This window comes from Chlamydotis macqueenii, chromosome 1 (assembly GCF_036417535.1).
Source record: "Chlamydotis macqueenii isolate bChlMac1 chromosome 1, bChlMac1.mat, whole genome shotgun sequence".
NCBI lineage: Eukaryota > Metazoa > Chordata > Aves > Otidiformes > Otididae > Chlamydotis > Chlamydotis macqueenii.
In genome coordinates, this window is record NC_141556.1 from 111,347,885 (window position 1) to 111,375,473 (window position 27,589).

Below are 27,589 nucleotides of genomic sequence, written 5' to 3' on the forward strand. Positions count from 1 at the left end.
TATTTATTTGGTTTTTAATAAAGTGTTTCTCTTAGGGAAAAAAAAAACAGATGACTCAGTGGTTGGTTTGCATTTTAAATAATAGAATTTAATAGGTAACACATTTCCAAGTGGATTTTCTCTTTAGAATATGGTGATATTTTTGCTAGTAACATGAAGAAAATTCTGAGAAACTAACACTATTGAGGGTGGATGTAGGAAGACAGGAGGTTTCTTTTAGGGGAACTATAAATTAAAGAAAGTCTAGAACTGGAGACTTTTTTTTTAATGTTACATCACAGTATGTAAGAAAGGATATTAATATTGGTACGCAAAACAATTCAGTGATCAGCACAGCATTATTCAATACAGATTGTGTTCAGGGATTCAGTAGTGGAAGTAGAAATATAATCTTAATTTATGTTCCATTCATTCAGTAATTAATTATAATGAAACATGTTTCTTGGTTGTTGGAGCAAATATGAATTCTGTTTATTCTCTTCATATTCCACAGTAACATAATACAGGGAAAAAAAATTCCCAGTTACTTATGAAATGTCATCTTTTAAAAGTATAGTTGTCAAGCATACCTGGGAATTGCAGTTCAGCCTTCTGAAATTCTCTCTAATGGTCTGTCAGCTGAGAAGCCCTAGTGAATTATAATGATCTGGCTGAGCATTGTGCTTCAGTTAGAGAAAAGATCGATTGTAGAATTCTATAAAATCAGGAAATAATGGAGAAAGAGAACAAGATATTATTATATACATTGTTATACTCAGAACAGGAGAAGGAAGAAATGCTTAGCGAAAGAATGTGACACCAACTGAAGAACAGGAATTCCTTTTTGGAAAAGCATAATTAAATAATATAATTACTTGACAGCAGTTGATGAGGAAGCCAGAAATTTTAAGTACTTAAGTGGTACTGAAGATGCTGTAACAGGATGGATCTTGTGGGGGATATTAAAATTGAATGCTTCAAATAGACCTTAGGATGCCAAATTGCCAGCATTTGGAGTGGAAAAAAAAATAAAAAATCTTGTGCTGATTCCTTGGATTCTCTTTTTTGGCTGCTCTACGAAATGCAGTACTGGCTAGTTAGAACTCTGACCTGACCTGTTTTGTAGGTTTTAGACTGAAATTCAGAGTTTATTTGGGCTTGTATACTGAAAATATTTATAATCTTTAAACTAGCTATAACTTGATTAGTAAAAAAATTAATCAGAGGAGTTACGGCAGCTTTAATAAATATGTATTTAATGTCATGAAAAGCCTGATTTTTAAAACTTATGATTGTCTGGTACATTAGATTGTTTGCTTATTAAGTTGTATGACTAATTTCATATTAATTGCAACCCTGTTGGTTCTCAATTAGAAAGCTTTCAACGCAATCCTTTGAGAGAAAATTAGTTTCCTAAATCAAGATAATTAAAAATGGGAACTTGCTAGTACCCATACAATATAATTCAAAGATCAAAGAGCTTACGGGTTAAAAGAAAGAGCTTGAAAAGCCAGTCTGATTTCTTATGATCTCTGGCAGTGTCACTTATTCAAAAGCATTTCCTTGAACTTTTAATTTTTTGAAACAGAAAGAATATTTATGCCAGAGGCTGTTTTTATCATCCAGACAGGGCTCATGAGGCTGTTCTAACATTTTTCCACAAGTCAAAGAGAATATTTTAAGTGTATTAACAGCAATAATTTAAGTTTTTTATAATACCTTTATAGGCGGTCTTTCCTTTGAGGAAGACTAACTAGATTTTTAATGTTTTTTCCTTGGTCAATAATACTTCCAATACCTGGTGACAATAATGTCTATTCTTTGCCTATTTTTAATATTTAAGTTTTGAAGTTTCAGGTCATTTTCACAGAAGTATCATAAAAATTTACAAATATTTATCCTTTCAAGTAAATTGGTTCAGTAAAGGTATTTGAAACAAAAACTATTTAAGATTATGAAAAATAATTTTTAAAGCTGTTTATAGTTCTAGACTTATGCAGTTCTCATTTTTATAATTCTAGTTCTTAAATTACATGATGCCTCTGCGTTAGCATTTTAGTTTAGAACACCAGTGTGCTTTAAAAGCATATTTCCCAGATACCCATTCCTACCATGTTGTGACTCATGTTACAGAATGATCCTAAAGCAAGCAGACTGGGTTCTTTTCTGTTGAAACTGAACTGAAATATGTGTTCTTGAAATAGACCTAAGGAACTCTTACCCACTGAAGGCCTTTCAGTTCACAGGAGCAACCAAGCACTAGTCCAAAATAAAATTTCTGAAACTCATATAACATGGGCTTCAGGAGGTCAGCCTCAAAGGTTTCCTGTTGTACTGTACTGCTAGCTAATGCAAATACAGGCAAGGGACCTGCCCCTGCCAACATTCTCCAGTTCATGGTCAAGGCTGCACATTTTTATTTATAGACAACCCCCTTGTTAAAGAGATAAAGCACTCTGCTCAAGGGTAGCAAGTGAAAACTTTGCATTTGAGTGTACTAATGGTACATTTCTGGCAATATCTCATAAAACCTATCATTTTTTTATCCAAAACCAGACAGAAAATTGATAAACTTGACATTTACTTGATTCTACACATCATCAAAAACTAGTCTGTGTAATTTCTAATACAGCTTCTGAATCCTTTGATGGAAGATATTGGAAACACTAAAAATGATTTTTATTTTAGTAATTATAAGTAACATCCTCCTTAGCCTTTTTCCACAGGAATGTGCCCCATGCAGTATATGTGGGGCCAAATCAGTCCTTTATTAAAACACATAGATTATAAGCTTTTCTGTGATAGGCATTCTGTAATCTATGTGCAATACAATATCTAAAGAGTTATTACTATTCCTACCAAAGACAATCAATGCTGTTAAAATCAGGACTGACTTAATCATAGGACTAATATCAGGATAATAGTTCCAGAATGTTTTATAAAATGTATTATAATGTACTATAAATCCTCTTTAACCGTATCTTAGTTCCCTGTTGTCCTAGTGGTAACCTACCTGCATGAATCAAAGGCTAAAACCAGTATTATCAGTAGAAATCTTGCTTAATATATAGGGAAGAAGTCTGCCAAATTTTATTTAGTAAGAGCAAATAAACTTTCTGTTGAGTAGTTTCAGTGATATCTGTTGAGTGTTCAGTTAAACAGGAGCAAAACGTGTTGCAGCCAATAGCAATTATGTCTCATATAACTGTTCTGTTTTCCTAAGTGATGTATTATTATAGTTAATTGCTGATTTTGAAGGCAGTGGTAATACCTGAAGAATTAAAAAAGTTAAATTTATTAAGTCCTTTATTACACATGGACATTGCTACCCAAAGTCAAGTAAGACCTATCTTCTAGGTTCTAAATCTTCTCTATATCCTGACTTTTAAACATACTGAATCTCTGAATAAATATTCAAATGTGATTTGGAGTACATAAACATTAATGTATTTCATACTCAAAAACAAGCTGTTATCTTGGATATAATTTTTAGATATCTAGAATCTTATTTTCCAGAAGATTGTGAGGAGCAATGAATAACAGCTTCCATACTGAGATTAAAGTAATTATAAATTATCTCACAAACAATTTGATTTTTAGACTTTGAAATACAGGAAAGGATGCTTAACAGTAGGAGTTGTATTTTCCTTCATGAAGATTCAGTGTCAGGTCATGCAGTTAAATCTGGTATCATTCTTGAAAGACCGTAACATCTATGGAAGAAAAACTTTATTAATTCATATGTGAAATAAAATCTTTTTCAGCTGTAATGGAGTACTCCATGTATAAGAAATGGTTTCGACATTTATCCAAAGATCAAAAGCTTTATCATGTGGTTTGCACTTGAACTGGCTAGTTTTATGACAACAGGGAAACAGTATAATTAGAAATCCAATCTTCCTGTATGCATTTTAAATGTTTATTATGTAATTGTCAAAAAGGGTTCTCATTGACATTGAAGTACTTATTTGCATCAGCAGGAGATGTGGCCTTTTTTTTCAGAACAGTGTTACTGTTCTCCCCATTCTTCTTAGATAGGACTGTGCTGCCTTAAGTAAATCAGTACATGTACTCTGATACATAGGCTTCCATCAGCTGTAGTTTTGATAACATGATATTAGGATTACATGTTATGACAGATGTCTGATACTTGGTTCCTTTTGGTGATCTTTCTTATACAAAAACTACCTCTATTTATGGTGCTTTACAGATAGGAGTGATAACTTTCTATTACAGGAAGAAGAAAAAGACTAACATCAACATTAAATTAAAACCCTGATTTTTTTTTTCCTTAGGTATAAAATGCATGTATACAACAATTTTGGCTTAGCATAAATGGTTTTGTATATTAGGATGTGATAGACTCTTCATATTCTATCAGAGATACTTAATTCAGATTTGATTACTGTGTTAAATCAGTTTGTTTCTTGAGTTTGTTTCTGACCTATCATCTGTTCAAATTATCAACTGGATTATCTGTGCCTGTTTGTTATTTTGATGGACAAAATTATTTTAGTTTATCTTGATGTCTCCTAACTTTTATGATATTTCTATGAGAAGCACAAGATAATAGAAGTAGTGATTGGGAGGCACGTCTGGAGGTCATCTCTTCCAACCTCTTTACAGCGAGACTGTCACAAGCACTCAATCTGATCATGTCTAGTCAGCTCCCCAAGGATATAGACACCTCAGCTTCTCTGGACAACCTTTTCCTGTGTTACACTCTTTTTCTAGTGATTTTTTTTTCATGAGGTCCTCAGTTTGTGGTATTGCCCGTTATTATGTTGTCCAACAACATGCATACTGAGAGCTTGGCTCTGATGTCTTTGTAACACTTGTTTCAGTAAGTTGTACACAGTTATTAGCTTGGTACTTAGCTTGATTTGCCAGATCAAACAAGCCAATTTCCCTCATACTTTCTTCAAGAGACATTAGCTCTAAGCCCTTGATCATAGTCCAGATTCCGCATATCCCTCTTGAAATAGGGACTTGAAACGGGAGACACAGTACTCTAAGTGTGACCTCACCAGCAGTGAGTAGACAGTTGGAGAAGAATTAATTCAAAGTAACTGCCCAATTGTCATTCAGAAATAATTATTTTGCTTTTTCAGATAATTTAAAATAAATCAGAAAATTACCTTTTAACGTAATTTAATATTTTTTTTTCTAAGATACTTCCTTTTTATGGCATAAATTTACAATTAAGTTGAATGTTAGTCCAGTTCATGAACAAATACTTTCAGCAAGTCCTAAATGAATTGACATAATGAGGGAAAGTTTTTAGATCTTTAAAATTTCATCTCTGTTCATTTTAGCTTCTAATGTTAGATTCTAAACTAACCCAGACATGAAAGAGAAATGTTCTTATTTGACCAAGGGAACTAATCTAAGTTTAGAAGTAAGCCTTGCTGCGAGCAGGAGATTGGATAAGATAACCTGTAGAGGTCACTTCCAACCTAAATAATCTATGATTTCATCTCAGTTTTTCAGAGCTATAAAGAAAAAAAAATCAAATTTCACAGCTCAAACTATCTCACATTTAGCCTGGGAGTTTATGTAGATGGCCATTTTTATGCCGAGTAGAGATAGTTACCTGTACGGTAACTGAATTATTTATGTGCAAAGATTATCCTTTCTTTTATATCCTTTAATATACATGTCCTTTTAATATATTGATCTATATACTAAGGCTGCAAGACAAGTTTTTAAAGAAATTAAATATCCTTTATGCAAAGATAAAGTGTTTGTTAAAAGCATATAGGGAGCATTGAGCATTATGGAGGTTCTGTGCATAAAAGTGTATCATTTTTGCGAAGGACTATGGTGTTGACTTCACAGTTCTAGAGACAAATATATTCTGCACAGAACAGAATATTCTGTTTCTTCAGGATTTAACCATTCAAGGTAAGATTTTGTGATGAAGGAATATTTTTCTAAAATATTTTCAGTTTTATTGAATGTTTAATATTTCAAATTGATTACTAAGTAGAACTTAAATCCTGTAACCTGACATCTTCTAGCATTGTTCAGGTAATTTATAACTTTCTAAAAAATATCAATAGGTTTTCATTAATGAGTATAATAGTATCAAATTCATCACTGACTTAATTATTTTTAGTTTGTAAATAGGGTAACATTAAATTATAGATAAAAATACATGCAACAATAATTCTAGGTTTGTGTGCCATTGAAATATGATATTTTAAAAAAAATCAATGAAAGGTAAAATTTATTTATACAAATAATTATATATCAAGATGTCTCTGAATAAGATTGTCTAAATATTCTGTAAGTTATGTACTACAATATTTTAAAATTACTTTTCTTGTAAATTCCAGAAGCAGAAAGTAAAAGAATATTGTTCTGGTTTTGTTAGTGAGGGGGGGCCTAAGGTGGTAGCTTCTGTAGAAAACTGCTAGAAGTCGCTCCCCTTTGTTCAGTGGACTCGGCCGGGCCTAGGGCGGACCCGCTGCTAGCCAAGGCCAAGCCAATTGGTAGCAGAATGTCCCGTGATAACGCCTCTGCGATAACGTATTTAAGTAGGGGAAAACAGGAAAAAAGAGGAGGAGAAGATGTGAAGCAGCTGAGCGGGGGGCAGAGAGGGGGAGGCGCGGGCCTCATGGGCCTTGCAGGCCTCACCCTCTGGCCTCCCGCCGGGCAGCTGACTGGGCCCAACTCGGCCCGGCCCGGCTGCAAGAAGTGGAGAGGAGATGAGAAGTGAATAAGATGTAAAAAGGATCCTGAGAGGCGTCTGCCAGCCTGTTGTGAGGAACGGCTGCAGACGCCAAGGTCAGTGAAGAAGGAGGGGGAGGAGTAATATGGCTCCTGGCCAAGATTCCTCTGCAACTCGTGGTGAAGACCATGGTGGAGCGGGTTGTCCCCCTGCAGCCCATGGAGGTCCACGGAGGGGCAGAGATCCACCTGCAGCCCGTGGAGGACCCCATGCTGGAGCAGGTGGAGGCCTGAAGGAGGCTGTGGCCCGTGAAGGGCCCGCTGGGACAGCTGTTCTAGAGGGACTGCACCCCGTGGAAGAGATGACCCACGCCGGAGCAGTTTCACGAAGGACTGTGGCCCATGGGAGGGACCCCACGCTGAAGCAGAGGAGGAATGCGAGGAGTTCTTCCCCTGACGATGATACAGCGGCGTAAAACAACGCGTGATGAACTGACCGCGACCCCCATTCCCTTTTCCCACCCTGTGCCGCTCGGGAGGGTAAGGTAGTAGAGATAATGTTAAGCCCAGGAAGAGGGAGGGGTGGGAGGAGGTTATCTTGTTCCCTGTCTCATTCTCCTGCTAATTTTAGAAATAAATGAATAGTTTTCCCCAAGTTGAGTCTGTTTTGCCCGTGACAGTAACTTTAAGGATTTCTCCCCGTCCTTATCTCAAACCTTGAGCCGTTTTTCTTATATCATCTCCCCCTATTCTCTCGGAGGGTGGGGGGAGCGAGAGACAGACTGCGTAGTCTGGTCCTGATCAGGGCTGAACTACGACAAATATGTAGAGAAAACCTGTATCAAAATGGATAATTTTCTATCCTATCCTTCCAGTACCTTTCCTTCTAAGCAGAATTTTCTTAGAGTAAGGAAGCTTAGTGGCTGATGCAGGTATTATTTCTGTTCTTATCAGTCCCAGTTGATTATATTATCTGCTCATGGATACGTGAGTAATAATGGAAAACTTGAGTTTGTGGGATTGTGGACTCTTGCATTTCAAAATATGGGTGCAAGGTTTTGAAGGACTTGATGGAAACAAGAGAAATTAAAAAACATTGGTCAAAGTAAACTCTACTGAGTGAAATGATGACTCTAAATTCAAATTCCAGCCAACTTGGGGTGTCTCAGGAAACACCTGTCTTTTAGAAGGAGCACACAGGCAAAGTGACTAGTGCCAAGAGAAAGGCTGCGAGTCCTTGAATCTGAATTTAGACACTGCCTAGATCTATATGCTTGGCAGCAGGAAGTCCCTGTAGCCGTTTCTCCATGCCCTGATGACATCTGTCCTCAGCAGGACAGCACATTTCAGAAATAGGCTGAATGGGGCAATTCATATCTCTTTGAGCTATTAATTCATTTTCTTGAGAAGTCAGACAACTTTGGGTCACATTTGCACAATCTCTTTGCCAGCTCTTACAATTAAAAATGTGGAGTTTTGTGTAGTTGAAGTTGATATTCTGATTTTTATGCAATTCCAAGAAATGGGAATGAACTTCTTATGCTTGTATTAAGGAAACATCCTGACAGAGCCTGAAACCGACTTCTGGTTCATTTCATTCATTGTTGCTTCAATGTAACTGTATTTTTAGCAGCAGGAATCTGTTCTTCACAACAGTTTCTATCACTTATTAGAATCATAAGGAACATTGGTTGATTAAGTGTTATCTTGAAATGTCCAGGCCTTTGGATATAATTTTGAAATTATCTTGCAGGGTCTGCCAGACTCAGAAAAACCTTTCTGATACTGTGCCTGTTGATACAGAAAAATAATTTCAGTATTTTTTTTTCTTTTCTTTTCCTCTTTTTTGTTCTTTTCCCCCCTCTATATTTCTGGTGTTGAATTGGTTGCATACTCATTTGAAGGGTTAATGTGTTTGGCATTCAACAAAAACATCATATACAACTTTTGGCCTGAATTTTAAGAAACATGTTGTTTGAATTTAGATCATAAAGGCCAAGAACTTAGAAAGAATGCTGGCTCAATCCAGCACCCCTCTTCAGTTTGAAGGACCACTTGGGTTATTAGCTGATTTTGAAGAAAGAATTTTGTCAGTGATTCAGTTTGACTTTTTTTTCTAACTCCTGGTCCCAGTATCATGTTTTCTGCTGCTGTTCTGAAAGCAGTATGAATGTAGTCTTCAGTTAGGATGTCCATGCTCAGTTACTGTCTCGGCATGTTATCAAACTTGTGCTGACTACCAAGCAACAATGGAGAAATGCTGTTTTCAAAAGTTGCTACCTCAGTAAAACCAAAATTAAATATAATGAGGAAATATGAGGCACTCTTATAGCATGAGTGCTTCTTTGAAGCAACATTTCTAAGGTTTGTGACTTTAAGATAAAGTTTATGGTTTTGGATAGTAGTAGTGAGTAATTTCTGTTTGAAATAAGTCTTGGGAATAAAGTTGTAATGAGCAGACTTTTTTTTAAGCAATGCTCTGTTTTATAGTTCTATACTGTCTCTGCTCAGATACTAATAGCTTATCTATTTTACTGTCTCTGCTGCAAGTGTGATAGAGAAGAATATTTAACAGAGGATTTTCTGACTATGCTTCAGTATTTGTGCTACTGTTGCACAAAACTGGATAGTGTTGGTTGTCTTGTATTGTGCATTTCACCCCTATAACATCTGTTATGCCCCAGAAGGCAGCTTGAACTTCTTGTGACTTCTAGCTCTTCTCATCAGGGAAAATGACACTTCAACAGATGCAGGGAAATTAATTCATGATGACTCAAAGACTGTATTGTCTACCTAAAAATAAACCACTCTGTATTCTATAAGACAGAAATTCAACAAGGAATCCATAATGATTCAAATAAAACCTTAGAACTTTCTATCAAGACTGTGTTTCCTACTGACAAATCCAAATTAATGCTAATGTGATGAAATGGAAAGTTCAGTTATACCAAACTATTTAATTAATCATGAAACTTGATATCAAGCAATTAAAAATGTAACTAACATCTCTCAGTACTGTCATATACAGGAGAAGTGATGCTTTATGATTTAGTAGCAGCCTGCCTACTACAAAGTTGAGAAATAACCAGCCTCCAAAGAGTTTAAATTTTAGTTTGTTACCTTTGCAGATGCAGTTTGTCTTTTGGATATTTCTACAAAACAAATTATGGGCAAGCATTCAAGGCCATTGAATGGAAGACAAGCTATCATTGGTCCAGTTAATATATCTTTCTCCATAAGAAAAAGAAAAAAGAATATGTTCTAGTGCTTACAGGATATTAGAATACTGTCTGAATAGAAAACTTTATGTAGTTTATTGAACTACTAAAGCAAATAGAGAAAAAATCTAAAAGTACATTTAATGATAAAATGTTGAGTGAGTTACATTTGAATAGGCTCTTTGGATTAAATTTTCACTATAGGTTCCCACACACACAGATGAAAAATAATTATTTAGCATTATTTCTATTCACAAAGGGGTACAAATGTATAAGGTGTTTTTAAAACTACAAGTCTCATGGACTTCAAAAGCTCCACAAGAACATCAGCAGATGATTGGGTTTCTTCTCCATAGACAGTTCAGGTATGAAAAGATGTGACAGTATGTGGTAAAATCCTATTTTTTTTCTAGTGTTTCGTTCTGGGTTTGCTCTTTAATGATGATAATTTCAGTAATAATGTCATAATGGTTATCTCTTGTGTAACATCTGACTGTATGCCGTTCCTTCTTCAGAGATCTTTAGCATTGGAGTCTTCTTCATTGTCTACAGGAGAAAAAAAAAAAAAAGTACCTTAGGTAACTTAAGATCTCTCCAAACATTATTTCCATTTGGTGATTCCATCTCTTGATTGCAAGAAGCTTAACAGACTTTGATACAGCTCTATTTTGTACTGTTGTTTTATTTGAACTCTTTAGGGCAGACGTGTATGATTCTTGATTCTTTGATTGCTCACAAAAACAGCTCAAATCAGACTTTCTCTTACCAAACTGTAACTTTATGGATTGTATTGTATTTTTGCATTTCTGACTTTGCTGAATCAGTAGTTGAAATAAGTTAACTGTTTGAGATTTTAAAAAAGAACCTAAAAAAACATTTACCCTAAAATAAAATGCCCTTGAACTAATACTTACCAAGTTCTGTGTGTATTTAATAATTTCTATTTCCTCATTTCAGCTTAGGAGTCTGAAGGAATGGAAAGTATAGTATTTAAAAACAAAACAAAGCACTCTTTTTAGTGTTTCAAAGTATATTAAAACTAGAAAGTATTAGAAATTTAAGAGAATTCATTTCTGCAAGGATTGTGTTAGTGTAACTTTCATTCAAACCCATTCACTTTTATGTGGGAATCAGTGGATTTAAGCACAATATTCCTAGAAGCCTGCATAATATAGGGAAATAAAAATTAACTGAGTGAATTATAGTTCTGGGGTTGAATTTGATACCAATTAAAAACTTACTAATTTCTTCATATTCAAGAATAATGAAGTCAAGTTGTCTAAGCATATTAAATACTAAATACTAGTGTAATAATTTACTGAAAGCAAAACTACATCACCCAAGTAAGTTTACTTACTACCTGAAGTCAAAGTGTACCAATAGCCTAGAGTGTAACTATGGACAGAGAACTTACGCTAAACAAATTTAGTCCTTCTCTGAGCTTTGTCTTGCAGTCTATGTTTTTCTCAGAAGCCACTACCAAAGCCACCCGAATTCGCTTCTGTAGCTATCACTCCTCTCCTTAGTTCCATGTTGATCCATGTTTTGTCTTCATAGCTGCCCCCTTTCCTTTTTACTGACTTCATGTTACCCTCTCCCTTTCAATGGATTTGCAGTCCAAAAGATTTAGAAAGACTTCTCCACAGCAGAGTGCTGTCTCATTGCTCAGACTCTAAAATATGTTCAGATCTATTGATGTAGCATAAAACTGTTAACTATATTTGTCATAGTTCAGCCCTGATCGGGACCAGCCTACACAGTCTCTCTCTCACTCCCCCCACCCTCCGAGAGAATAGGAGGAGATGATATAAGAAAAACGGCTCAAGGTTTGAGATAAGAACAGGGAGAGATCCTTAAAGTTACCGTTACAGGCAAAACAGACTCGACTTGGGGAAAAACACTCATTTATTTCTAAAATTAGCAGGAGAATGAGACAGGGAACAAGATAACCTCCCCCCACCCCTCCCTCTTCCCGGGCTTAACATTATCTCTACTACCTTACCCTCCCAAGCGGCACGGGGGTGGGGGGAAGAGGGAATGGGGGTCGCGGTCAGTTCATCACATGTTGTTTTACGCCGCTGTATCATCGCTGGGGGAAGAACTCCTCGCATTCCTCCCCTGCTCCAGCGTGGGGTCCCTCCCATGGGCCACAGTCCTTCGTGAAACTGCTCTGGCGTGGGTCATCTCTTCCACGGGGTGCAGTCCCTCTAGAACAGCTGTCCCAGCTGGCCCTCCACAGGCCACAGCCTCCTTCAGGCCTCCACATGCTTCAGCATGGAGTCCTCCATGGGCTGCAAGTGGATCTCTGCCCTTCCGTGGACCTCCATGGGCTGCAGGGGGACAACCTGCTCCACCATGGTCTTCACCACAGGCTGCAGGGGAATCTTGGCCAGGAGCCGCATTACTCCTCCCCCTCCTTCTTCACTGACCTTGGCATCTGCAGCCATTCCTCACAACAGGCTGGCAGACGCCTCTCAGGATCCTTTTTACATCTTATTCACTTCTCATCTGCTTTCCACTTCTTGTAGCCAGGCCAGGCCGAGTTGGGCCCAGTTGGCTGCCCTGCAGGAGGCCTGCAAGGCCCTCAAGACTCACACCTCCCCCTCTCTGCCCCCCGCTCAGCTGCTTCACATCTTTTCCTGCTCTTTTCCTGTTTTCCCCTACTTAAATACGTTATCGCAGAGGCGTTATCACAGGACATTCTGCTACCAATTGGCTCGGCCCTGGCCAGCAGCGGGTCCGCCCTAGGCCCGTCCAAGTCCACTGAACAAAGGGGAGCGACTTCTAGCAGTTTCCTACAGAAGCTACCACCTTAGGCCCCCCCTCACTAACAAAACCAGAACATTCCACCCCTCACCTCTGCAAATTACGTATTTAATTATTATAAGTAAAATACACACACATCAACAGAAGAAAAAATAATTCCCCACACCAAAATCAAAATAAGATCCTCACAACGCCAACAGCGGGTAAACAATTAACAAACAATTCACCACTTATCCCTTCACCTCAATCAGAACATAAATTAAATTCCCCATAATCATTTCACTCTTTTATCGAGTTCAATCCCTGTTTTGCCTGTTACCACTCCCAATTAAATTCAATCCTTTTCTCAAATTCCTCAAGCCCTATGTTGGGTGCCAAAAATAACTGACATAGTTCAGCCCCAGTCAGGACAAGACTACCCAGTCTCCCTCCCACTCCCCCCCTCCCCCCACCCTCCAAGAGAACATGGGGAGAATTGGTAAACAAAAAAAAAAAAAAAAAAACCCCAGGAAAAAAAAACAAACATGTGGGTTGATATTGAACAAAAAGTAAATTTAACAGTAATGACAGAAGAAAACAAAACAGTGATGGAATACAATACAGTATAATGGGTTACAACAAATCTCGACACCTAGTTTTCTTCCAAGTAGCAGGAGAGTCCCTTCATCACCCTCCTCACTTATATACTGAGCATGATGTCACATGGGATGGAATAGCCCTTTGGCTAATTTGGGTAAATTAACCCCAGCTGTTAGCTAATTAGTTCTCCACCCAGCTCAGGTGAATATTAACTCTATCCTAGCCAGAACCAGGACAATATTGTACTAAATTTACATTGTGGAAATTGGGGCAGAATACGATATATTTTGGTTTTTACTATCTGTCTGGTGTCATACTTTTCAATACAAACAAAAGGAAGCTTTTCATGTTTTTTGAGTGTTTGATGGGGGTTTTTCAAGAAATGGAATTATCAATAAGTTGCTGGATGGAGTTATGAGTTGGAGCAGAGCTTTACCCAATATTTTTCATATTTTATTAAAATATCATCTCCCTTTCCTTTTTAGTAACTTATATATCTTATATATATGTTTTAAATATATACTTATGTAGTATATACATTTAAACTCTTTTAATATATTGCTAAGTGACAATAAAAGTACATATATGGATGACTTACTGTTACACTTTTTCTAAGCTCTCACTGATGATACCTCACTTCTGTTGCATTAGGTAATCATCTGTGTAGACAGGGCTATAACAGATTTGTGATGCTAGTTCTGACATGTGAAGGTTACTACTGCAAATGGGATTTATATTCATTAGTCTACTAAATAGTAGGTCTTATGAATAGTCATCTGTCTCTATATTTAACAGAAGAATGGACCTCTTATTACTATTCTTACTTATTTTCCTAAGTGATATTCAAGCCCATTAAGGAATAATTCAACAGAATCCTCTTAGTGTAGTACAGCTGATAATAATTCTTTTATAATGACTATAATCAAAAGGAAAGGGATTGGTTATATTACCTAGTGCTAATAGTGGTTTTGTTTTTTTTTTTTTTTTGCTATAAAATTGCACATGTACTGAAAACTGAATAAAGCTATGACTGACTTTACTTTTTCCCAAAACAACTATACTGCAGTAGCATTACACTCCACAGTGTTCTACCTCAAGGGATCTTCTAGATCTTGCCTTTTTTTAAAATATATTTTTATTATTTATAGCTCATTAGGTAATATCCTCAGAAAAATGGGAAGAGGCTGTATTTTGTCAGATTTATCAAGAAGCTACTCTTTGTTTCTGAGCGCAGTTTAACATGGCTAGACATAGCCTCTACTGACTTGAATATTTGGAGCATCTTCACTGACCTCTTAAAATAATCATTCACCTCTGTATTCAAAGACCTTCAGACTAGTCTGGTACAAAAAAAAAACCCTCCCTTGTATATTAACCCATTAGCTGTTAGTGTAAAGCAATAACTTGAATTGTGTGTAAATTGCATGCCATCTTAATCAGAGCTTATAATAACCTGAGGCACCTATGTAGTTCTTGAAATAAATTTGGGAGTAATGTAAAAATTCCTGAATGTGTTGCAATATTTTACTTTCTTTTTTCTTTTTTTTTTTCTTTTCTTTACTTTTCTTTGCAAAATTTTACTTCCAGTAAGTGATAAGTGAGCCTTCTCTTAGGTTAGTACTGGACTGTTTTTGCCTGACTACCTAATAAGCACAGATTGGTAGATTAATCACTTGGGCAGTAATTTTCATTCTAGTTTGCATAAAGCAATATTTGTCTATTTACATGAAGCAGAGCTAGAAAAACTGCAAGACTGGAAAAATTGCACAGATGGTCTTATATTCTTCTATTTTGTAAATATTGAAGTACCATATGTAGAAAATATTATTTCCTTTTGGTTTCAGAGATGTAGCTAGCATGTCTCCACAGAGTTTATAATTGCACATATACTAAGAATTTTAAATTAAGTTCGGCCCTTTGCCAAAACTGTGTTAGTCTCAAATATCTATTTCGTTGATGAAGGAAAAATATTCTCTAACTTTGCTTTTCACCTCTCATCATGCAGTTCCTTACATTCTACTTGACATTTATTACTTAATCTATTGAATTTATGTAGCTCAACATCAGTTACTACAATTATTGTAACTGAGCAATGAAATTGCCCTTGAAGCAATACTGCTGAAATGCTAATGTATATATTTTTGAAGCAACTCTACAAGGCTACAAACTGTATAAAAATTATCATACCAGACAAGTGGTGGCATAGGACCTAAAAAGTGAGTCCATGATTTGAAACAAATGTCCAGGCTCTTATCTCTTGAAATTCCCCAACCTCTGAATTTATTAGTACCTTGATTTCTAACCAGCAGTTATATGTCGTGAGGTTAAAGTGAAGCTTACCCTGACAGGTAAAGAAGTGAGGCTTTGAGTAACCTCCTGGATGATTTGTTACTCCTTGAATGCTTATTACAACAAAAATAAAACTGAGTTTGAAACTCATTTTCTTTCCTACACTTAAGCTTCTCCTTTGCTTCTAGTATCATGGACATAAAGACCATAGATGAGAATGAGCACATTAGTCTCTTTCTCTGTTAGTGCTATGCATTTTCTAAGGGAACCTTCACTGTGTTCCTTGCTATTGCAATGAAAATGATACTAGTACCTGCTTTGGTATTAGATCCAACATTTATGGTCTTTATGGACTGACCAGTTTTGATGTTTGCAAACAGAGTTCACACAGGTATTTACTTTTGCCTGACGTAGGATGTGTTCTTGGGGGCTTTTTGTGCTTTTTCTTCTTAGCTATCTTCTTATGGGGGACAGGGTATAAAGTATTCATAATAATTACCAAATCTACTTCAAGACACTTTTTTCTTAATTGTAATATTTGCCATATTAATATGTATGGAACACTACTTAGATAATGACTTTTTCTGTGCTCATATTTTCTTTAATTTTTACAAATTATACAAAAGGAATCTAGTGAGCATGGGACATTCAGTATACACTGTAGTTTGTGTTGCAGTTTTCAAAAAGGTGAAATATTTTCACATATACAGAACAGAACATAATTATTATATTTCAAGACTGAAAACTCCACATTATTGAAACAGTATTTTTTTTAAATTTTAGATACACTCCAGTTCTCTACTATGTGTAATACTGAATTAAAATTTAAATTATTTTCTTCCCTAAAAAAGGAGTCCTTTTTTATCTGTTTGACTTTATCTGTCTTGATTAGAGCTTGAAATTGATGTGACTCTCTTTATCCTCATTATTGGTTCATGAACATTTATTGTCCAATTTTGTAACATAATGGATATTAAGGAGCTACAGCTACGTAGGGTGATGATAATGCCAGAATTATGATTATGGAAGAGTACATAGTTGTTTTGCATAAATAAGTCCTTCACCAATAATACTGACTGTACTGAGTAGGTTGTTAATAGGACCATAAGATAGTTCAAGGTGGAAGGGACTTAAGAACGTCTCTAGTCCAGCCTCCTGCTCAAAGCAGGGTCAGTTACAAAGAGAGACCAGATTGTTCAAGGCTTTATCCAGTGAGCTTTTGAAACCTGAGAGAACAGAGATTGCATAATCTTTCTGGGCAATTTGCTCCACTTTTTGACTGCCCTCACAATGAAAAAGTTTTTCCTTATGCTTAGCCTGGACCTCTCTTGTTTCAACTTGTCTTTCATCTATCTGCCATACACCCCTGTGAAGAGCCTGTCTCTGTCTTCTTGATGAATTACCTATAGGTATGGGCAGGTGACTGTTAGATTCCCTCCCTTCTGAAGATCTAGCTCCCCCCAGCCTCTCCTCACCAGCTGTATGATGCTTAACAGGTTATTCCCTCCCAAGCACAGAACTTAGCATTTATCCTTATTGAATATTATGGTGTTCCTGTTGATACAATCTCCCAGTCTTTCTAGGTCAATGACTTCCTTCATGTCATTGATAAAGGTGTTAATTAGGACAGATTCCAAGACAGAAGCCTACAGTACCCAACTTGTTACTGGTCTCCAGGTAGAGTACGACCCATTAGCCACTGCCTTCTAAGCCTAACCTTCCAACTAGGTTTTTACCAGCCTAGCTGTCCACTCATACAGACTGTAACACCCTAACTTGATGTGGTGGGTTGGCTTCCAGTTGGCAGCCAAGCACCCACACAGCCACTTGCTTACTCCTCCCACTCCCAGCAAGACAGGGATGAAATAGGAAGACTGAAGGTAAGAAAACTCATAGGTCAAGGAAAAGACAGGAAAATCACTGGCAAATTACTGTCGTGGGCAAAATAGACTCTAGTTGGGGAGTTAACTTTATTTTCAAGCATTACCATGAATATTTAATTACTGATTTGTGTATTGAGAAACAAAGAAGACAGATACTTAAACACTTAAGGAAACCACTTTTCTTCTCCTTTCCTAGGCTCTAGATACCTCTCTTTCCCCATTCCTAGTCTCCACTCCCTTTGTTATCACCATGAATGCAGGTTACACTCACTGCCTTCAGTGAGGTGATGGATGATGCAGGAGGTTGGGGTGAGGACATAGTGGTTTCTTTCTGCTGTTCCTTGTTTCTCAGTCTTTTCTTCAGTGCTCCTTCTGCCTAACTCATTTCCTCTGTTCCATCGTGAGTTATCCACAGGCCACAGTCCTTTTGGGGGTGTACTTGCTCTGGCATGGACTTATGCATGGGCCACAGTCCCTTCAAGGGTATTACCAGCTGTGCTATGGAGCACCTCCTATTGTTCTGACCTTCTGGATCCTATGTCTTGGTGTTCTAAGAGGCGCCACAAACTCTGTCAACTGAGTCAGCTATGTCCTGCAGTAGGTCTGTTGTGATGCCAGCTAGAACTGTGTCACAGCTCAGCCCCTGACCTCCCTCCCACAGAAGTCACCCCTGCAACCGTTCTCCAATACCAAAACCTTGCTATTTATACCCAATACACTTAAATACGAGAATATTGTGGGAGGCAGTGTCAAAAGTCTTGGTAAAGTCAAGGTGATTAGCACCCACTGTTCTTCCCTCATCTGCAAAATTAATCATTTTATCCTAGTGGGGTTGGTCAGGTCATGATTGGTTGGTCGGTCTATGCTGAATGTTCCCTATTACTTTATTCTGGTTGAGTTTTTTGTTTTATGTTCATGTGTATTTCTATCTATTTTTTTTTTCTTTAATTGTGTCCTTAATTTTAGGATGTGAGGCCATTATCCTTTATGCAATATCTTTTCTTTGTTTTGATTGTTTTCTCCACTTCTATATATACTCCAGTTCAGAAGATACAATGCTTAGCTGAAACTTCTCAGATTCGTTGAACAGATTCTATAGTTTAGAATGAGAAAATACAAAACCTGAAAATATAAAATTTAAACTGATAAATGCTAAAATGTATTTACAACATTTTATATATTTTTCAGCTCTACTTCAAGTTACAATTTCACTTAGCAAAGTTGAGCTCAGTGTGGGTGAATCCAAATTCTTCACATGCACAGGTATGTATTCATTTTATTTTTACATATGTATTTTTTCTCAGATTTTGAACCTTCTGCATAATTTGAAACTTAATTAATCGATTTAAAATAGTAACTTAAATTAGCACATTTTTGTATATTGACATTGACTTATGAGAATTGTGATAAATAGTAGATCTTCACTGGCTTCACATTTACAGTCTAAAAACTATTAATTTCAGACTCTGAACCACAGTTTGAATTGTCTATACCAGTACAGGTAATTTATATCTGTTAGGATGCTTCTTTAGCTAAAATATTTTCATTTATCTAAACTAAGGAGTTAAATAAGCTACTAGGCTAAGCTTTAGTATTCTTTCCAAAGAGTCTTTTCTGGTGAGATGGGTATTAGTCAGGAGGAGAAGAGTTTCATTTGCAGCTGCGTAATGTGGATCCCTGATGTTGCTGACTTGCCATCTTCCATTGACAATGACACGACCTGACTGCACTGACAACCCGACTGACTGATGACTTGACCTGCTGATCCATTGACTGCTGAACAGCCTGTTTCTTTCCTTTAAGAATTTATACCTTTCTGTGTTTATTTTTTTCTTCTTGAATCCTTGAGCTACTAGCTGTCCTGTCTCAATTATACAACTGCTTGCAGTTTTGCCTTGCTTGTCTTTCTACAGACTTCCTCGCAACTCATAATTTAGCAGTTCTCTGACAGTGCATTGACATTGTGCATTGGGTAGGCATAATGTCTACCTGAACATATAATTTTGGATTTTTTTTGTTTTGTTTTTTTTTTTTGTAGCTATTGGTGAGCCTGACAACATAGATTGGTACAATCCGCAAGGAGAGAAGATTGTTTCTAGTCAAAGAGTGGTTGTTCAGAAAGAAGGTGTTCGATCACGTCTAACCATTTATAATGCAGATGTAGAAGATGCTGGCATATATAGGTGTCAAGCAACAGATGCTAAAGGACAAACTCAAGAAGCTACTGTTGTTTTGGAAATTTATCGTAAGTGATATATTTAAACATTTAATACAAATACTTTGGAAAATTATACAAGAGATGTATATAAAAAAAGTATTCTCCCTCAACCGTGGGCACTCTGTGGATTACTTTTTACCTGCACTTGTATCAATGCAAAATGGTGGACATGGATTTGCATCTCTGACTTACATTCTCCAAACTGTCCTCTGAAATTTAAGTGGCAGTCTTTGAACCTAGAGAGTTAGATCAGTTTGTTTCTTCTGTGTGCAAGAATATATTCTAGAATTTTTCTCAGGCAATTGATTTCTACGTTAGATCATTATCATAGATTAATGCCATCTTGGACTTCTAACACTAAACTTAGTCAACCCACTAATAAAATTAGATACCAAGTTTGGTTATTTGGGGTTGGTATAATTAAAAACCTCATCAAGCCTGATAAAATCCTGTTATTTCCTCAGGAAAAGGCTGCAAATTCTTATGATTTAATAATATTAAGTTTTTTTCATATAGTTTCCCACTGGCTTTAAGATTTTAACTTTTACGCAGCTGTTGGTTTTCACAGTTGATGAGGTTAAAACTCCACCTTTTCCAAATAATTTTGGTGATTTTGATGGAAGTTTTGATGGAATAAAACCATGAGATTTTAATTTAATAACAAGATGATGAGCAATAAAACATACAATAGAGTAAATAGACTATTAACCTTTAATATATAGACCTCTAAAAACTTAGAGTTCTAAAATTAGGCTCTGGAACATTGAAAACAATGGAAAATATATTTATAAAACATGCTTAATTTATATAAATAAAACAAAGATTTTCATAATACATAATCATTGTAAATAATTTCTACAGACAGAGTGAAGGTCATGTGTCCAGGATGATTTGAGTCTTATCTGGGAAAATTGTATTGTGGCAATAATTCTGTTTTATCACAATGAGAAGTCTTAATAGTCATCTTTATCTGATTTGCTGTTATATATAATTTTAATGCTAAGTGAACTGGAAGATGCTTACTATATTCTGGTTTTTTCCTTTTCAGAAAAGCTCACTTTCCGAGATATAGTATCTCCCCAAGAGTTCAAGCAGGGAGAAGATGCAGAAGTTGTTTGTCGTGTTACTAGTTCACCTGCTCCCGTTGTCAGTTGGTTGTATCGGAATAAGGAAGTCACAACTATTGCTGACAGTTAGTATTTTGGTAACTCTTTAAGTTATACATTCTAATTAAGATTAAAATATTATTTTAAAAGAAGAGTAATCATATTATAGTAGAGGATGGATTTTGATTATCCCATCAGCTTAAGTAGAATTTAATCAGGTTCTGTGGTCTATAGAGAATTCATATGCAATGGTTTCCTTCATGTATCTTTTTTTTCCAATTGTGAATTTTCTCTAGATGTAACATGAGGGTCCAAATGCTCAAAAGATTGCTGGGACCTCCTTCGCAGGAACTCTTCCTGGGTTGCCATGTATGTAGGAGTTGAATGCATTTTTAAAACATGCACAGATAAACTTCACTGCACACATAAAGCTATGACATTGAGTGTGAGTGTTTACTGCATTGACTTTGATACACTTGCACATTAGCTCAGAGACTTTCAGGTGGATAGGCTTTTTATAGTATTGTTAGAATTTGCTTGTATGATTGTAAGCTGCCCTTTGAGCTACAAACATCTGGGGGATATAGATGATCTCTTTAGGCTAGATTCCCTAGCAGCTAGATTGATAAAGTTAGATGAAGATGAATCTTGCCTTCCCCCCATGCAAGTTCTAAGCCTGTAGAGAGACAATTAATTAGGCATACAGAATTTGTGTGATTTACCCCCTCAAACACTGTGGGCCATTTTTTCAATGCTGTCTCAATAGTCATCTTTGCCTTTATGGAAAACCAAACATTCTACATTTTCTGGAAATGTAACTAACATTGTTGATGAACCAACTTATCTTCTCATCAGTCTTTATCTGTGCATGTACTAAAACTCAAGGTTGTAGTGTATGCACTTAAAATTCTTGTTCTTTAGAAATTAAATATAATTTTTATTTCAAAAATAAAATGAAAGCTATATTTTATCTCTTATGAAATCACATAAACAAATGTGAAGCAGTTGCTGGGGGCAAAAAAAAAAAAAGCTTATTTGACATTTCTGGAGAACATTTTGATGAAAGTTCTTTCTTATTTAGTGTACAGTATTCCTTCTGTTGTCTAGACACAGACACTGAGAAGAAATAGCAAACTTCTACCCTTAGATAAAAGAGTTAAAATTTTGATATATATAATTAAATAGTGAATGTAGGTAAGACTTGGAAGGTTTTAAAAAATAAGAACTCTGAAAACAAAACAAGATCTGGCAATTTAGCAAAAAGTCTTTTTCAAGGATGCATCTCAGAGCTTGAAAAAGTAAAGGTGCCTCAAAGATCTCTCAAACATGTTTGTTATTGCAATTTTATTTGCTTTTCCAGTCAATCTGGCTGCTGTAGGATTAGCAAAGGAAATAAGGCAACATTTCCTTTCTTTTTCAAAATCAAACATTCTGAAGATTCTAAATTTTTATATTTCAATGCATAAATTTGTCTCTTTAACTATTATCTTTTACAGCGCTTACAATGTGAAAAGGTAGAATGGTAGAAACCCTTTTTAATTTAAATAGCAGAATACTTTCCTTATGTTCTAATCTAGAGTACTACCCAAGTAATATCCCAGTCATACTTGGAAGGAAGTGAGGTTTTAAATAATGTAAAAATAGGACATTGTGAACTTTGTGAGTTTTAATGATGTCTATATGGATTTATAATGCAGATGGAAAAAGACTGTACCCAAAGTCTTACAGTCAAGAAATTTTTTCATACCTTGTGAAATGAAGAGACTCAAGTTTCATGTTACATTTCCAGTTTCAAATTCTCCAGTGAGGGATCAGTACCTGTAACCTATTTGTATAATTTTAAATTAAATAACATCAAATTTGTCTGTCATATTCTAAATGGTGCCTGTTAAAAAAGAATTAACTAATTATTCATGTTGTGTTTTAGTTCATACAAGCTAAAATACCGAATAATTTCATATCCAAACTGAATCTTATATTGCAGGGTTTGGTTTTTTTTGTGGGACATGAGAAAACAGTTTCTATTTTAACCATTCTAGTACTAGCATAATAGGAAGACATGAAATAATGCCATTGCTTTAATTTCGTGGCTTTTATGTTCTATTCTTGACCATTCTTCTATTGTATATGTTGCAACTAGTAGGATTTTTGCAGCACAGATTTTTTTACTATTTCAGTTTTGTAAATTCTTGACAGTTGCTAAAATCTACATTTGATTATTCTATTTGAACAGAAAGCTGATTTCTTCTCCCAGAAGGCCTGTGCACAAAATCAGATGTGAAAATTTAAAGATCTTTGCTGTGTAGTAGGCCTATAGCTGAAATAGCTGTAGGTGAAACAGCCTCTCAGCATTCTGAATTTGTTTACGTATATTCCCAATACCTTATCTGCTCCATTGCTAAATCATTCTAAGATATATAGTCTCTTTTGTATTCTGCAAACAAGGATATGAGTAAGAAACTGTGGGAGCGGCTGTCCATCTTTCTTCGATAAAAGAAAAGAAAAGAAAACAAAACAAAAAAATCCCAAAACTAGGTGAACAATGACCTCCAAAAGTCTTTCTGGTCTTACATTGTATGTTTAAGGTTTAATAAAGGAATATATAAAGCATAATTTTCTGAGAATGTTCTAAGAATTTCTCTGTTGTTATCAAGAGCTGAACTATCATGACTCATAACTCCATTGTATGGGAGTGAGAGACATTTTACTAGCTATAAAAGTGAATGGGATTGTTTTCATTGATCAGATCTTATCTGGAGTTGTAAGTGACTTACTCTATTTTTGCACAATTCTGTTTTGTCAAAGGACATTAAATATAATTCATTTTACAGTGCTTAAATTTAATATTGAAATTTTATGTATACACATTTGTATATTAGTTTATGGTTGGAGTTAACCTTAGAAGAAGATTAGCTGCCACTGTTAATACAAATATACTACAAATTACCCACTGTTTGTATAAATATGCATGTTTTATTCTGTCATTGCTCAAATTATTAAAATATGTCAGAATTGTGCTATCAGATTAGCAGTTTTCTATAAACATATCATCGAAGTGATATGTAACTATAATGCATGTAGAAAATTTTATCTTGTATGTGACTGGATACAAAATATTGAAGACAGGTACATCCTTCATGTTTCCTGTATACTCTGATATATTTTATTGTTTTACATCCTCAATTGTTTAATTCTAGTAAGATTTTCTTTTACCATGCAGAGGTATTTTTAGTCTGTAAGATGATTCTTTTCAAGACTACAATTTATATATGATAAAAGGTTTTAGAAAACTATAAGAATTTACTTTTTGAATATCCATGTATTGCAGTTCTAGGGAACTGCATGTTATCCTACAATTGCTGTGGTCCATAAAAAAAAGCATTCCCTCTTATTCTGAAGGACTAGATAAGACAGATTTCACATGAGACAGACTAACCCTCTAGCTCATATTAGGTAGGCTGTGGCAAGTCAAGTTTGCTCCTTCCTTAGCATAGAATAGTCTCTGAAAACTAGATTTCCCACTTCAAGTCGGCAGTTTTTGCAGTTCTAATTACAGTAGTGGAAAAAATGGCGCCATTGCTCTGCAGAACCAATGTAGACCTGTGAAATACAGTTGTGTAAACTGATGTGCAAAGGTGAATATTAGCTTTAGATAGTTAACATGCTACGTTTACATTTGGTCTAGAAGAAGAAATTGCTGGGTTGAAAAACAGTCCCTCCTGTAGAGAATGACTGGTTTGGTTGTATGAGGGACATATTTCACAGGAGTCTTGGTCTTCAACTTTTGCCAAAAGTTTTAACTTTTTCTTCAACAGGTCTTTAGTCATGTCCTAGTCTTAGAATGAACAGCTGTGCCTAACCTTTTCCACAGATATTGTAGGTCTTAGCCTGGTACATACCCTAACATTGTAAACTTTGTGAACCGTAAGACAAAAATTCCTCAGGCTCTCATTATGAGGAAATGAAAATTCATAGCTAATCCCTCTTGCTATCCATACCACTTAACATCTGATTTAACAGAGAGGGAAGGTGGTATGACTGTTCTTCTAGATTAGACATTTGAAGTTGAGTGAGCTGAGTACAGAAAATAGTGTGATGAGCTGGAGGAGCATAGTGCCCAATTGCTGTCCACATCCACCAACAGTAAATCGTTTAGTATAGGACACAATCTTTATTAAAAAATCCGCAGGACAGTGAACTTGTCTGTGTGCGCACCATCTCTATGTATCATGTATTGCTAGTTTATTCTGCTACTCTGAACCTTCTGAGTGTTTCATAGCACATGTGAGTCCATCAAGGTCTAGCCTCTGCCTGTCAAGATTTCAGTGCATTTGTTGATTTACCTGGTCTATGCACAGTTTATTTCTGCTGTATGGAACAGTATCGTTGTATACTCGGTGGCATTTTTAAAGCGACATGAAGTATTCTTTTCACAAACCTATCAAAGGATAAAATATGGAGAGCAACGATATCTAAAGAGTCACACATTCATTTCACATTTTTTAAGTTTCCTTATAATATGATGTGTATTAATTTTGTCTATATGTGGAGAGTATTAGTGCAGGAAAAAGACCCCAAATGTTTTTCTTTTGTTATACTCAGCTTTCTCATGAGAGTTATCTCCTGCTGTATCCTTCTGTGTTGGTTTTGTTTAGTGGGGGAGGGGGGCTACAGTGGCAGCTTCTGTAAGAAGCTGCTAGAAGATTCCCCTTTGTTCAGTGGATTCGAATGGACCTAGGGCGGACCTGCTGCTGGCCAGGGCCAAGCCAATTGGTGGCAGAATGTTCTGTGATAATGCCTCTGCAATAATATATTTAAGAAGGAAAAAAAATAAAGTAAAAAGACGTGACTAAGCAGCAGGAGGGGGCAGAGAGGGGGAGGCACGAGCTTTGTGGGCCTTGCAGGCCTCACCCTCTGGCCTCCCACTGGGCGGCCGTCTGGGCCCAACTTAGCCTGGCTTGGCTGCCAGAAGTGAAGAGAGGAGATGTGAAGAGAACCTGAGAGGCGTCTGCCTGCCTGCTGTGTAGAACTTTTCTTGTGAGAGGAATGGCTGCAGACGCCAAGGTCAGTGAAGAAGGAGGGGGAGGAGTAATGCGGCTCCTGGCCAAGATTCCCCTGCAGCCTGTGGTGCAGCCCATGGTGGAGCAGGTTGTCCCCCTGCAGCCTGTGGAGGCCCATGGAGGAGCAGAAATCCACCTGCAGCCCGTGGAGGACCCCACATCAGGGCAGGCAGATGCCTGAAGAAGGCTGTGACCCTGTGGAGGGCCCGCGTTGGGGCAGCCATTCTGGAGGGACTGCATCCCGTGGAAAAAGGACCCCGCACCCCCAGCAGTTCTTGAAGCCTGTGGTAGGGACCCCACGCTGAAGCAGAGGAGGAATGTGAGGAATTCTTCCCCCAAGGAGGAAGGTGCAGCAGAAAGTGACATGTGATGAACTGACCACAGCCCCCATTCCCTATTCCCCCTTGTGCTGCTCAGGGCAGAGGGGAAGAAGGTAGAAATAATTGAAATGAAGTTAAGACCAGGAAGAGGGGAGGGATGGGAGGAAGTTGTTTTTGTTTTCTTCCTCATTATCCTGCTTTGGTTTTAATAATAATAATAAATTAATACTTTTCCCCAAGTCAAGTCTGTTTTGCCCATAAAGGTAACTTTAAGGATTTCTCAAACCTCAAGCCTTTTTGTTATATTATCTCTCCCCTGTTCCCTCGGAGGGTAGAGGGAGTGAATGAGAGACTATATAGCTTGGTGCCTAGCAAGGCTGAACTATGACACCATCATATTATTCTTCAATGAAAGTTGAAAAGATATCTAGCCATCACCTACAGTTTTTGTTTCCTGTTACTAAATCCTGATACTAATTCCTGTTTGTTTCCTGTTATGAATTCCTGATTTTTTTTTTTCAGCATATTAAAGAAATAAAGGTGATTTCCAGTCTTCTCATTCATCTCACACATTAAGTATTTATGTTAACAGCACAAAAAAAAACCCCCAAAGTTACCAATACTTAAAGATGGGCTAGATCTCACCTTTTCAAAACATTTTGAAGCACAGTTTTCTGGGAGCTGTATAGGGACAGGAAAAAAAAAAGATTATATAATTTGTATGTGGTAGTGTGTGAAATGGTGTTAATGTTCAAGCATGACTTTAATAAAGTAGATATAATTAGCATAAATGTGTTGAGGCCACTGATGTCCTGTAACACTCTATCAGGTGAAGTATAATTAAATTTTCTTTTTACGTTTTTCTGATAGAGGTCTTGGCAATGAAACAGAACCCACATGGCATTAAAAGCTGTTTTATTTGTAAATATGTATGCACATAAGTTCTATGAATAGACTCTCAGATGTATAACTACATAAAAGCTTTTCTACCAAGTGTTGTTTATCACTGTTTTGGAATATCAGTGTTGTGTTATGGAAAATCTAGCATACTTTGAAAATCTAGAAGAATCCAAAAGGAAAGCAAAGTGCAAAATGGCACTTGGTTGCTAGTTAAAGCTGAAAGCTGGTAAATCTCATCATCTTCCAATTCTGAAAGGATAACACTGGTTCAAATAGAAGAAGAAAGACTGTTGAATAAAAAGTATGCAAGTTCTTAAAAAAACACATACAGTGAACTGCAGGAAGTAATTCTCATCAAATGAGTCTGTTAATATTAACTAGTTATGGTGCGTTGGCCTTGGCCAGCTTCCAGGCACCCACCCAGCCACTCTCTTACGCTACTCAACAGGACAGAGGGATAAAAAAAAGATGAAAAAACTCATGACTGGAGGGAGATCACTCACCAATTATCAGCACAGGCAGAATGGATTTGAATTGGGGAAAATTAATTGAATTTATTGCCAATTGAATAGAGTTGAATGGTGGAACACAAAGACAAA

General features: G+C 36.5%; 1 protein-coding gene across 1 annotated transcript in view; it reads left to right on the forward strand.

Annotated features, from left to right (window-relative positions):
- NCAM2 (neural cell adhesion molecule 2) overlaps window positions 1-27,589 on the forward strand; it is a 297,815-nt gene that overhangs the window by 138,150 nt on the left and 132,076 nt on the right. The window contains exons 2-4 of the mRNA XM_086764093.1: window positions 18,575-18,649; window positions 19,425-19,631; window positions 20,653-20,796. Coding sequence (XP_086620219.1) covers window positions 18,575-18,649; window positions 19,425-19,631; window positions 20,653-20,796 — 426 coding nt within the window. The remainder of the gene's footprint in view (window positions 1-18,574; window positions 18,650-19,424; window positions 19,632-20,652; window positions 20,797-27,589) is intronic.